At 34.8% G+C, this 12,603-nt stretch overlaps 1 protein-coding gene across 23 annotated transcripts in view; it reads left to right on the top strand.

Annotated features, from left to right (window-relative positions):
- Positions 1 to 12,603, top strand: part of Ppip5k2 (diphosphoinositol pentakisphosphate kinase 2) — a 62,652-nt gene that overhangs the window by 34,490 nt on the left and 15,559 nt on the right. For all 23 annotated transcript variants that reach the window (XM_029474432.2, XM_085839792.1, XM_029474430.2 and 20 more), the window contains 6 exons: positions 297 to 520; positions 4,277 to 4,404; positions 5,214 to 5,328; positions 6,923 to 7,030; positions 7,120 to 7,236; positions 10,656 to 10,820. In XM_029474432.2, coding sequence (XP_029330292.1) covers positions 297 to 520; positions 4,277 to 4,404; positions 5,214 to 5,328; positions 6,923 to 7,030; positions 7,120 to 7,236; positions 10,656 to 10,820 — 857 coding nt within the window. The remainder of the gene's footprint in view (positions 1 to 296; positions 521 to 4,276; positions 4,405 to 5,213; positions 5,329 to 6,922; positions 7,031 to 7,119; positions 7,237 to 10,655; positions 10,821 to 12,603) is intronic.

Here is a 12,603-nt window from a genome sequence, read left to right as displayed (position 1 = left end):
ATCCAAGTACTTGTGCTAAGTACTTACCCAAGCCTAAACCCATCTAATTACTATTGATTCATGTAGATAGTAGTACTTCCTAGTTTCTTAGAGTTTACTTTTTTCTTTTTAAAGTTTTTTACTCATAGGAAGCCAGTTATGGAATCATGTGGCTGTAATGACAGCAACAGAGGGTGAGCCAGAAAAAAAAGGGATTTCCAGGCCAGAGAGAGCTACAATAGAGTACAAGTAAATTTCAGATTTATTCCTATTCAGATTTTTAAGCTGGATATACTAACAAGTGTCTATTGTTTTAGATATTCAGCTTTACCACAGTGAGACCCTGGAACTTATGCTGCGTAGATGGTCCAAGTTGGAGAAAGATTTTAAAACAAAGAATGGAAGATATGATATTAGCAAGATCCCCGACATATATGACTGCATCAAATACGACGTTCAGCATAACGGTTCCTTGAAGTTAGAAAACACAATGGAACTATATAGGCTTTCAAAGGCATTAGCAGATATTGTTATCCCTCAGGTAAGTTACCCTTCGGAGTTAATTTCCTTATACTATTATGTAAAAAGCACTTTCAGAGTACTCACTATTGGATAAAGATAGTTTGCAAGATCCTAGAAATACCCCTTAACTTTTATATTAAGTAAATTTGAGTTACTATAAGGGTATTATTGGTAATATTAGTCTCATTGTCTGATTACCTAGCCATCTGATGATATTGACTTTTTAAAAGTAGGCTTTACTTATTAAAGCATTTTTAGTTTTACTGGAAAATTAAGTAGCAGATCTAAAGAGTTCCCATTGACATCTGTCCATACACAAATGGAGCTTGCTTTCTTCTTCCTCCATGAAGTTACCCCACTGAAGTAGCATATTTATTAAAGCCATGCTGACATATCATGGTCACCCAGAGTTCACAGTTTATGTTAGGATTTATGCTAGTGCTGTATATTCTGTGATTTTCTTTTTTTAAAGTCAAGTTTATTATAATATGTGTGTTACAGACTAGTTTTGGTGACATAAGGATGTGATTTTTTTAGTTGAATAATAACACTCTGACAAACAAAGCAAAGCAGAGTGGAATAAATGAATTAGCAACTTTTTGTTGCACACAACTTGTGTACCTGCCACACTGTGCTGGGGTAGTGTGTGGGAAGGGAAAGAAAACATTAATTGTGGCCCTATGTAAGTATTTTCACAGGCTGGCTAGGGCTCAGGGGTAATAGCTTCCCTAAGCTGCGTAGACTTTTGGATCCATTTCTGAAAGTCCCATTCAGCAAAAAAGCAGACAAATCAAATAATCTTTTTACTTTATGTATAAATATTTTGAAAGTACTTAGAGATCAGGATAAGTAGTTCTTTCAAGAGATATTGATTTTCTCATTATAGGAGAATAAGTAAAGTTATAACCAGATTTTGCGTAACTGAATGTAATTTTATAGAGACTAAATTAATGAAGGATTAAATGATGCAGCCCATTGATGCAGAAGTTATGATTATGATAGAAGAATTAAGTTCCAGTTGCTGTTTTAGGATCTTTTTCTCTAATGTAGCTACTTTAAAATGACTTGGCTATTTGAAGTAGAAGCTAGAGTGGATATGAGATTCCAGTTGCCTTGAAATACGTGAATAGGATAAAGGTTATGAGGAATAATTCAGTTTGCCTTGTTTGTAAATGCACGTATAAAGACTTATTCAAAGAATACCAGTATTTCTTTCCTGATAGTCAAAGTCTAAATGAATGAGACTTTGTAAAGTGAACCTCATCCAGGTACACCCTCTGTAGATGCTGTGCACATTTGACTGTGCTCTTCATCACAGAGGAATAGCTGTGTGTTTGTTTCATCAGAAATATATGCTAAAGATGAAGATTATTTAAAGTTTTTGAACCTTATGAATGTAAGATAGAGCACTCTATTCTAGATAGTGGCTTATGTGCATTTTTAGAATAGGCTTGCAGTGCATATACATGTATCACTTAATGGTCTCATATACGTGTAAATGCTTTATATGGAAGTACAGTCTGCATCATTGTTTAACTTAAATTTTACCTCTTTCTGTTAAATATACAATATATTTTAAGGTTGAGGATTAAAATTATTTTCTAAGAGTTTGGAACAAAAAAGAATGGTCATGTCTTAATGGAATCTAAAGATAATCTGACATTTATTTAGTTGTTTTTTATTTCACTTGTATAGTGTCTTGCCTATGTGTATATCTGTGCATGTAGTGTTCCAGAAGAGGGCATCAGATTCTTTGGAACTAGAGTTTCATACAGTTGTTAGCTACTGTGTGGGTGCTGGGAATTGAATGCAGGTCCTCTGGAAGAACAGGCAGTAGTGCTCTTCACCACTAAGCCAGCTCTTCATGCTCAATACTGTGATCCTGCACTGTGTATATACTTCAGTATCTCCCTTATGCAGCTGAAGAAACTTCTCATCACAGTCTAGTAGTTTAAATTATAGTAAGTGTTGGTGTTGTTAACTATGGATTATGAGCCATTGAGATTCTAGTGGCAATCTTGTGGAGATTGCCATAGGACAGCTTTAAGTAGGCTCACGTGGTGTCTTAATTGGCTCTCTTTGTAGCAGAAAGCTAACAATTATTTTACTTAGTTTCAACAAACGGATGGCAACTGAACAGAAATTTAGCTGTCTTGAAAAAGAATGTATAATAATAAATAGCATGCACGTACAGAGGTAGACATCTATAGCATAGTTGTAAATCTAGAAAACATAGAGACAGAATAGTTGGTCTAACTTTGCAACTAATAGAAAAGAATGTTAGTGTTTGGAATTTTCAGTCTTCTTTCCTTAAATTCACATGCATGTATTTTTCTGACAAGTGCATGTACATATGTATATTTACATATGTATATTTGCATTTATAATTTCATTACAAATATGGAGTCTAGAAAAGCATACTGTTATACTACCTGATTTTCTTTTTTATTTAGCATCAGGAACTTCTTTCCACATCAATGAAGCTGTCTAACTATCAATAATCAACATTGGCATTATTAGTTACTGTGATTAGATTATTGGTAATTTATTTGAAAAACTAATTTCTAGCCGAGCAGTGTTGGCGCACGCCTTTAATCCCAGCACTTGGGAGGCAGAGGCAGGTGGATTTCTGAGTTCGAGGCCAGTCTGGTGTACAAAGTGAGTTCCAGGACAGCCAGGGCTATAGAGAGAAACCCTGTCTCGAAAAACCAAAACCAAAACAAAACAAAACACACACACACACACACACACACACACAAAAACCAGAAAAACTAATGTCTTTTTATTTCTTTTACTATCTTTTTATGTATTTAACATTGTATGAAATTTTCTATTTACTTATTACTTGCTAAATCAAATTTCAGAACGACTTTCTCTTATTATTTTTTATTTCAACATTTTTCTTCTATTTGCTTATTCATTTTTGTATACATACCTTTCTGTAACTAGTTTACACTTAATCTAGATTAACAAGATTTAGTGACTGAATTTAGGAAACTTTTAGTTTAAGTCTTGTTTTAGTCTGCAGATATGATAGCATGAAACCCTGACTAAAAACAACTTGGGGAGGAAAGGATTTGTCTGCTCCATTGAAGGAAGCCATATTGCAATGACCTTGTTTTCTTACATTTTACATTGTACTAATTCTTTATAAATCTAATTAACTCACAGTTATTATAGTTGCCAATTTATTATTATTATTTTGCTTATAGCTAGTTAAAAACTTTAAGAATGTTAGACAAAGGCTTTCTTTTTTTTTTTTTTTTCCGAGACTGGGTCTCATTGCCTTGTGATTGTAGTGGTCCAGCCTGGCCTCAAACTCAACAGAGATCTGCCACCTGCCTCTGCCTCCCAAGTGCTGGGATTAAAAACAATCCAGTACCACAACTAGCTAGCCAAAAGCCTTTTCGAAAAATCTGTTAGGCTTTTTGAACATTGATGTTAGAATGATTTTGGTTGTACTTCTTTTAATGGTGACTTTCATATTTTAATTCTTTTGATAAAAAGGACTGGTCATAGAACTTGCGTTAATACATTCAACCCCTTTCAGTAGTCAGCAGTCTTTCAGTCCCTCCATTCCATTCTTCCAATTACACACACAGGCTTGAAAAGAAATATACTTGGAATTGCCAAAAATGAAAATTAAAAGTTGCCTGCTTTTAAAAGCCTTTATGTAATATTTGCGCCTCACAATAATTCTTCACTTCAGGAGTGCATTTGTTAACACTACTTATTATACCTTTTTTTTTCCTAACTTAACTTTTTTTCTGCTCAGGAATATGGTATAACTAAAGCTGAAAAACTGGAGATTGCCAAAGGCTACTGTACTCCACTAGTTAGAAAAATCCGATCAGATCTTCAGAGGACACAAGATGATGACACTGTCAATAAACTCCATCCTGTGTAAGAGACTGTCGCAGCTGTTCACATTTATATGCACCTAGTTTTGTGTATTTCACATCTAAAGAACTTCCTGGTTTTATGTAGAAATCAAGAGTGTGTCACTTGATAAATTATGTAATCTAGATATTCCTATTAACTTGTCCTCTTAGGGTATGGTGGGGGTTCAGGGGAGGCTGAGACTTAAGCATGCCATAGGCACTCTCTGTCAGGACCTACATCCCTGAGATGATAGTGCTTCTTTCTGTCTGTTGTGCAGGCTGACCTCATATCACAATCTAGCCTTTACCCACGTTCTGGCTTTATGTCACATTCCCTGTGCCAGGCTCAAGCAAGGTTTTGTTTGGTGCCTGTATGAGACAGGGAGTAGGAAGGTATTTTTTATCAGTTACCTGTCTTAACCACTGTGAACCCCATTGGGCAGCATTACTTCCTCTGAGTACTCTGTTATTGCTACTAGAGGAACTAAGTTCATCTTTTTCCAGTGACGTTAAGTAATGCTGTTTTATGTTTTCTTTGGGTTTTGTGTGCATTTTGTTTATTTGTTATGTTTGTTTTTTATTTCTGGGTTCTTTGTTTGGTTGGTTTGGTTTGGGTTTTTGCTGGTTTTTTTTTTTTTTACTCTTTTCAGAGGGCTTAGTTTGTTTTAGTTAGAAGAGTATCTACCAGAGGCTCTCAGTTGCAGAATGATAGATTGATTTATGAGGCTTTTCTTCTAATAAGATTGAATTCCATTTTGTAAAATTGTTTCCATGTTTGATATGCTTTTGATTATGTGGTTATATCTTCACACCCTCTGCTTCTAACTTCAGGTATTCTAGAGGTGTTCTGTCTCCTGAGCGGCACGTCCGCACCAGATTATATTTTACCAGTGAGAGTCATGTGCATTCTTTACTATCCATTCTTCGGTATGGCGCCTTATGCGATGTAAGTTTGGGTTATTTCCATGTAACTGACAGCAGTGGGCGTGGGGCTTGTTGGGTAATTCACCATCCAAACCTTAGGCCTGCCTGTGAGGCAACGTTAGGAAGCAATGCACCTGAACCCTGTCCCACGCTCAGAGGGAAGACTGGGTGACTACGGGTGACTAAGGCCAAAATGGACGTTTAAAAGGATTTGTTATGGAAATAAAATTATTAAAATCATCTGGGTGCTTTAACAACACTAAATTATGTTTCAGAATATATTCTAGGTATTTTTTGATTTTATGTGTTCATGGGGGCAGACTTGGAAAAATTTCTAATTGCAATCTTGACATTGTGTGGCATTCTTAATACAGTACCACAAAGGCCTAACTCATTTTACCCAAAGAAATTCATATTCTTTAATTTAAACTCATCATTTCTATTGATTGACACCTAAAAAGCAATGCTAGTTGTTATTTCCCTCAATCAGTTTTGAAAAGAGCAGACCTTTGCAAATCTTATTTTGTTTTGTTTTGGTTTTGGTTTTTCAAGACAGGGTTTCTCTGTGTAGTCCAGGCTGTCCTGGAACTCAATCTGTAGACCACGCTAGCCTCGAACTCAGAAATTCGCCTGCCTCTGCCTCCCAAGTGCTGGGATTAAAGGTGTGCGCCACCACGCCTGGCGACCTTTGCCAATCTTACCTCCCCAATGTGCACACATGCAAATGTGTTTTCTTACTCTGCAACTTCCATCACCTTAAGTTTGAGATAAATCTTTTCTGAAGTAAAAAGGAAGTATATACTGAATTTAAAAATAGACCAGTCAGCATGTAGTTTCATAATTCTGTCTTGTAGAATAGGAGTCATTCTAAGCTAAAGTTCATTCTATTATTTATCCTTATTATATACTGTAACACTGGTGGATTTTTACATATTTGTAATGCTTTGTTATACATGGACAATGAAGAAACTGTTCCTGTGATGTTCCAGTTACTATAGACCTTGGTGGCTTTACCTCGTGCTTACAATAGTTTCTGGTGTTTTTTTGTTTTGTTTTGTTTTGTTTTTTAACAAGTAGAGCTTTCTGTCTTAGGTGTTCTCATTCTCTTATAATTCCTTTCATCTCTGGTGTCTGATTACACATGTGAAGATGACTGATTTTTTCTAAAGTCAGATCTAATGATGAGGGATATGATACGATCATTTGGATTTTTGTATGTCTCTTTATGCTGATTATTTTAGAGTCACTGTAGCGTTAAGCAGTGGTATTTTTTGATAGACATATGCTACAGAGAGAAGCAGGAATCTTTGAAGATAACGTTCTGTGCCATGAGGCATAGGACTCTGCTAGGCAGTTTCAGATTTATAAGATTCAAAGCTATTCTTATCCTTAGAATTCAATAGCAGTGTTATATTTCAAGAGTTTCTTTTCTACATCTTGTAAATTGTCTTGACAAAACATAGACGTATTGTCATATGTGGTAAACATTGCAAATATTTTTTCTATTCACCGGATGTATGTGATATCACTTACTTTAAGTAAGCTGTCATGATGGTAATAAAGTGACTTCTATGTGCAATGGTATGAAGAATACTTACCAGAGCCCCTTTGTTCAGGACTCCAAGGATGAGCAGTGGAAACGAGCTATGGATTATCTAAACGTCGTCAATGAGCTCAACTACATGACACAGATTGTTATCATGCTTTATGAGGATCCCAACAAGGTAACAGAGCTCTTGGTTTGAACATGTGACCGGAAGTAAGCAAATACTTGAAATTCCTCACTGGAGACATGTTCTTTCGTGTATTTCAGGACCTTTCCTCAGAGGAACGCTTTCATGTTGAGTTACACTTTAGTCCTGGAGCCAAAGGCTGTGAAGAAGATAAGAATTTGCCATCTGGCTATGGGTATAGGCCAGCATCCAGGGAGGTAATGCAGACGCTCAGTGCATAGCTACTCCGCTTCAGATTTTCATGATGTAGCCACAAGCTTTCCCATTACTCTATAAATCATTTCCATGTCAGCTAGTAGGAAAAAAGGCTTTACCATTTAACAGTATAATCTGATGGACCTGGGGCTGGCTCAGCACTCAAAGCATTGACTGTTCTGTCAGTCAGCCCCAGTGTTACAAGTGACCTGTTGAGAATGCAGGTACAATTCCCAGTGCCCTGATGCTCACAACAGTCTAGAGCTCCTTTCAGGTCCTCTGCTGGCCACTTTGAGCACCTGGCACATAACACGGTACACAGACATGCATGCAGGCAAAACACATAACAAATTACACATAAAATAAGAATAAGTGAATCTTATTTTCAATATATATTAAAATTTCAAATATATATTATACCAGAGTAAATAAGAAGTTGATGTCTATTACAGAATTTCAGAGTTTGATCTCTTTAGATAGTTTGGATTTTAAGCTGTGTTTAGAACATGTAAGTATAGTTGTAGTTTGCGGTTCTTTTGTCTGTTGAGTACTTACTTTATACTGAGCATTGTGCCCAGCATGGCTTCTTCAGTTTTCACCGGTACTGAATTTAGGACTAAGTGCTTTCTGGAACATGTTTTAGAAAACTAGCATTATTAATTTCTGATTTTTTCTATTATTAAATTTTGTTGTTTGGGAAGCTGCATGTATAATTTTTAAAACTTATTTAGTAATATTCTAATTATATGATCAACTTATTGAATATATAATTTAGAGTTTACATGTCTTTTATATTTTTTAGGTAATTTGTATTTTGGCTTTATTTAAATTTTAAAATTGAGGATCTATAGTTGTCAATATTCTTGGATTATCTTTTTATTTTTTATAAAGTGTGTGGTGCTGCTTTTATGTTTTTTACCAGTACCTTTTCTTATCTGTATTTGCCTATTTAATGAGCCCTAGAAAAGTTTTGACATCCTCCCGTTTTCAGGAAGCAGCAGGTTCTCATTTGGCTTCGTCTGCATACATGTTTTTATTATACCTACTCTTGTGCTATGTTTCTGTCCGCCTCCTTTTCTGTCCAATCCACACCTAGACCATCTGTTTTGAAGTTTACCTTTGCTGGTGTTTGCACATGGAGCTGCATTACGTGGACATATTTTATTAGTCGGTTCACTTTTTTTCTTTGGTTTATATATTTGAGGCATATGGTCTAATTCCAACCTCACAAAATAAACTGGGATTTTCCTAGTAGCCACTGCCTTAATGGCATTGTCAGAGAATGTATTGAGTGTGCTTTATCTTCAATGTATTAGGATCTGCCTTATTGTCCTGTGCGTGTGTGTGTGTGTGTGTGTGTGTGTGTGTGTGTGTGTTTCATTCATTCTCTTGGTCTCTGTTCAATACAAGTCTTAAGTGTAAGTCAGGTAAAACTTACCAGCAGTGTTGCTTGGATGGTTTATATCCCTCAAAGAGTCTTTTTGGTTTGATTGTTTTTTCTGCTACTTACTGTGCAAAAGTATCTCACCAAGATTATGAACTGTTCTGACAGTTTTCATTATTTTTGTCAGACTTGTAAGCAGTAAGAATTTTGACTTTTTGTTGTTGTTATTGTTGTTTTTAATGTATATATCTTTTAAACAGCTTGAGACAGAGTCTTCATTATGTTGCCCAACCTGGCCTGAACTTCCCCATGTAGATCAAGCTAGTCTCAAACTCACAGAAATCTGCCTGTCTCTGCTTTTGCTTCCCAGTGCTAGGATTAAAAGCCTGTGCCACTACACCTTATCATTTTCTGGTTTGTTTTTTTGTTTTTTGTTTTTTTTAATTAAAAATATAGTTGCATCATTTCCACCTCCCTTTCTCCACTTCAACCCCTCCCATGTCCCATCTCCCCAGCCTCTCCCATGATCCCCACCTTCTCTCAAATTCTGTCCGTTTTTTTATTGTTACAAACATATGTATGAATACATAAATATATAAATAAAACTTGAAGACTCTGTTTAATGTTTTGTGCGTGTGTGTGTGTGTGTGTGTGTGTGTGAGAGAGAGAGAGAGAGATCTGTATAGTTAATCTTATTCTTTGATTTGTCATGAACAATTATTTACTGTGATTATTGACATATTTAGGATAAATATACTTAAATGGTATTTGTGGCCTTTTATCTCTTTACTGCCTTCTCTTCCTGCCTTTTAATTCTTTCACCTTGTTGACAGGATTCTTACATTATCTTTGTAAGAGGTTAATTGATTTTTATGTGTTGTTTATGACTGACACTGTGGTTTGTTTGTTTTTTAACACCTGCTTGAGGCACTTAATAAGTGTCAAAATAAATTTTAAATAATTTTTAATTAGTTAAAAATCAACAAATTAATTAAATGATAACTAGAATAAATAAATATTTAGAATATCATTTTAAATAATTACCCTTGAGTACATTATCCTTACCATGGACCTCAACTATTGGCCATGTGTTTCTTATAATCTTCTGTATATTTTAATTATTTTTCTCTCAATTTAAGATGCAACATTTCTCTGCACTTCTCTTCCAGCTCACTAATTTGATCAGTAGTATTTTTCAATTTTCTGTTGAACTCTACTTACTTAGTGTTATTATTACAAATTGACAATAGGCTTTAGTTGTTTTCAACACGACCCTTTCCCTTTGTTTCTTTTTATAAGTTCTAATTCTCAGCTGAGCCTCAGTTTTAATAACCTTTATTATAGTTGTAACTAATAACATTATTGTCAACTTGACAGTGGCTCATTTGGTTTTAAGTTTGTTTAATAATTTTATATTCTAATATATAATGATGTAATGTTGGTATAATGTATTTTAGCTTGTCTATAACCTGGCTATATTCAGTTCATCTAAGTTCTTGGCATATGTCACACAGTAAAATATCAAAGGGATCATAAAGTGATTATTTTTCATATAATCTCATACTTGTTGGAAATATTTACTATAGAGTTTAACTATTCTAAAGATTTTTAATTCAACAGTTATTTGTTAGAATTGTTCATCTGTTTGATGAACTTTGGCTAAAGACTTGCTTTATATGATTATAATTGCCATTTTAGCCCTAACTTTTCCCCAGAATATGTATATTTCTTGAAGCAGTTTGTCTCTCATAATACCTGGTATACTAAGAAGGTATAAGATTAATAAGGAATTAAATTAATATTAATTCACTTGAGGAAAAACTTTTATATAATAGCTATAGCAGCTTGCTGTTAGTTATCAGAAGCATTTTATTGACGTTTAGAGTTTGTTTGCTTGTGAGAGTTGACAAGTTCTTTCTCTGTGGCTTTACAAACTTGATTTTGGGGCGCTGCTGGGAATCCTGGCATGTCCTGTCACCCAGCTTAGGAGAGGCGTTTTAATCTTAGTTTTAAGTGTGTCATATTCTTTCCTCACAGAATGAAGGCCGAAGGTCTCTTAAAACTGACGATGATGAGCCTCATACTTCTAAACGAGATGAAGTTGACCGGGCCGTGATGTTGTTTAAACCATTGGTGTCTGAGCCAATTCATATACACAGGAAATCACCGCTTCCGAGGTCCAGGAAGATTACTACAAATGAAGTGAGTATCTATGGAGAATGTGTCCTGTACAGGGCAAGCTAACCATAGTAATTCAAAGGAAAAGAAAATACAGCTTTAATTGTGTGGCTAGTAATCTGAACAGTTTTAGTTATCAACACTTTTTATTTTTCAAACAAATATTTAAAAACAAAAGGAAAACATAGATGCTGTTAAAATCAACACACCAGATAAACCAGGCCTAGTATCATCTACCTGTAAGCCTAGCACTTTGGAGGTAGACAGGAAGAATAGGGATTCAGACATTCAATGTCACCCTTGGCTACTTAGTGAATATGAGGCCAGCTTGGATTACATGAGACTCTGCAGAACAAATGAACAAACAGCATGCCCAGAGATACAGAGCTCTTTGTGCAGCTCTCAGACTGGCATTGGCTGTGACTCAGGAACAGAGAGAGGCTTATCTAAGAACTTGCTGAACTTACCCACTTTTCTTTTGTCTTATCACTTTAACTATTCTTCAGTAAGTAACTCAATTAAAAGCCTAATATATCAGCAATTATTTTTGTATAAAAGTAGATAAAAATTGCCTGAGATACTTAAATGATGCCTGATACTAGTAACACTGTAGGTTTTCTTAGCCAGATTGCAGAAACCTACATAGGAATTTGAAAGCTTGATGATATAATTGAAATTTATAATGGCATTTTAAGATCTATAATTAAGTTAAACCAGTTATTCTCAGTTAAGGAATAAGATTTAAATAACATACAAGTCGACTGGTTAGAAGGTAGCTTAGAATTGTTTTTAGTGTTTAAGTATTTTTAATACTTGGAGTTACCTACTTTCTGTTCCTTGCATTGCTTGAGACCAGTGCTTATAAGTCTTTTCTAAATAATTCATATGAAGTAAGAAGTTAAGCTCCCAAGAGAAAAACCAGGAACTCTTAGATCATCTACTTTTAGTTGATGTTTAAATATAAAAAGTATGTAGAATTATGTTTAACATTATTTGATAATAACATAAGAAACAAAATCAATTACCACTACCCCACTTATGACAATAATACAAGTTCTGAATTACATATTGGGGGAAAACTATTCATAAAGTAGATCACTATAACTTTATAAAAGAAATTATATGTTAATGTTCCTCTAATATGCTATTTCTACTTAGTTATAGAAGGTTAATTTAAAAAGAAGAGGGACTCTAGCTACTTGTGGTCATTTGTTCTATTAAAACTTAAACAGAAATTGAGAAATCTGAAATTTTATCCAGATATTCTAACTTCAGGAAAACAAACAAATAAGACAGAAATTATTTAAACTAATATAGCCTAATCCACCATTTGTGTGAAAGCAGTGTTATTGATATAGTGAGAAACAAAATAATTTTCTATCAAGTTTTTCAGTATTTCTTAGTTAAACCCTTTCCTGTGCCCTCTACAGGATCTGTGTGTGTGTGTGTGTGTGTGTGTGTGTGTGTGTGTGTGTGTGTGTGTGTGTGTTGCTAGCATGGCAAATAGAACTACTGCCGTGGGTAACTACTAAAACAGAGTACACATTTTCAAACCTTTTTCTTGTGAATATTTAAGTAGTTGCTTCCAAGAGATTATTCCATTGGGATATGCCAAGCTTTTACTTTGTAAGATAAATTATTCAAGTAAAAGTTGAAGACTTTTTCCAGCATCCTCCAAATCCATAGGTGTCAGTTTATACTTTGAAGAGACACACAGAGAAAGGCTATTCCCTTCATTATCTACAAGGAGATCTCAGTCTGAACTCACTGTCTGAACCTGCACAGTGTGCACAGTGAGAATGTTTGC

Source organism: Mus caroli, unplaced genomic scaffold (genome assembly GCF_978045245.1).
Source record: "Mus caroli unplaced genomic scaffold, Mus_caroli_1 scaffold_1, whole genome shotgun sequence".
In the NCBI taxonomy this organism is placed as follows: Eukaryota; Metazoa; Chordata; class Mammalia; order Rodentia; family Muridae; genus Mus; species Mus caroli.
The sequence above is the reverse complement of the archived record's forward strand: the minus strand, read 5'-3'. Positions and strand labels throughout refer to the sequence as shown.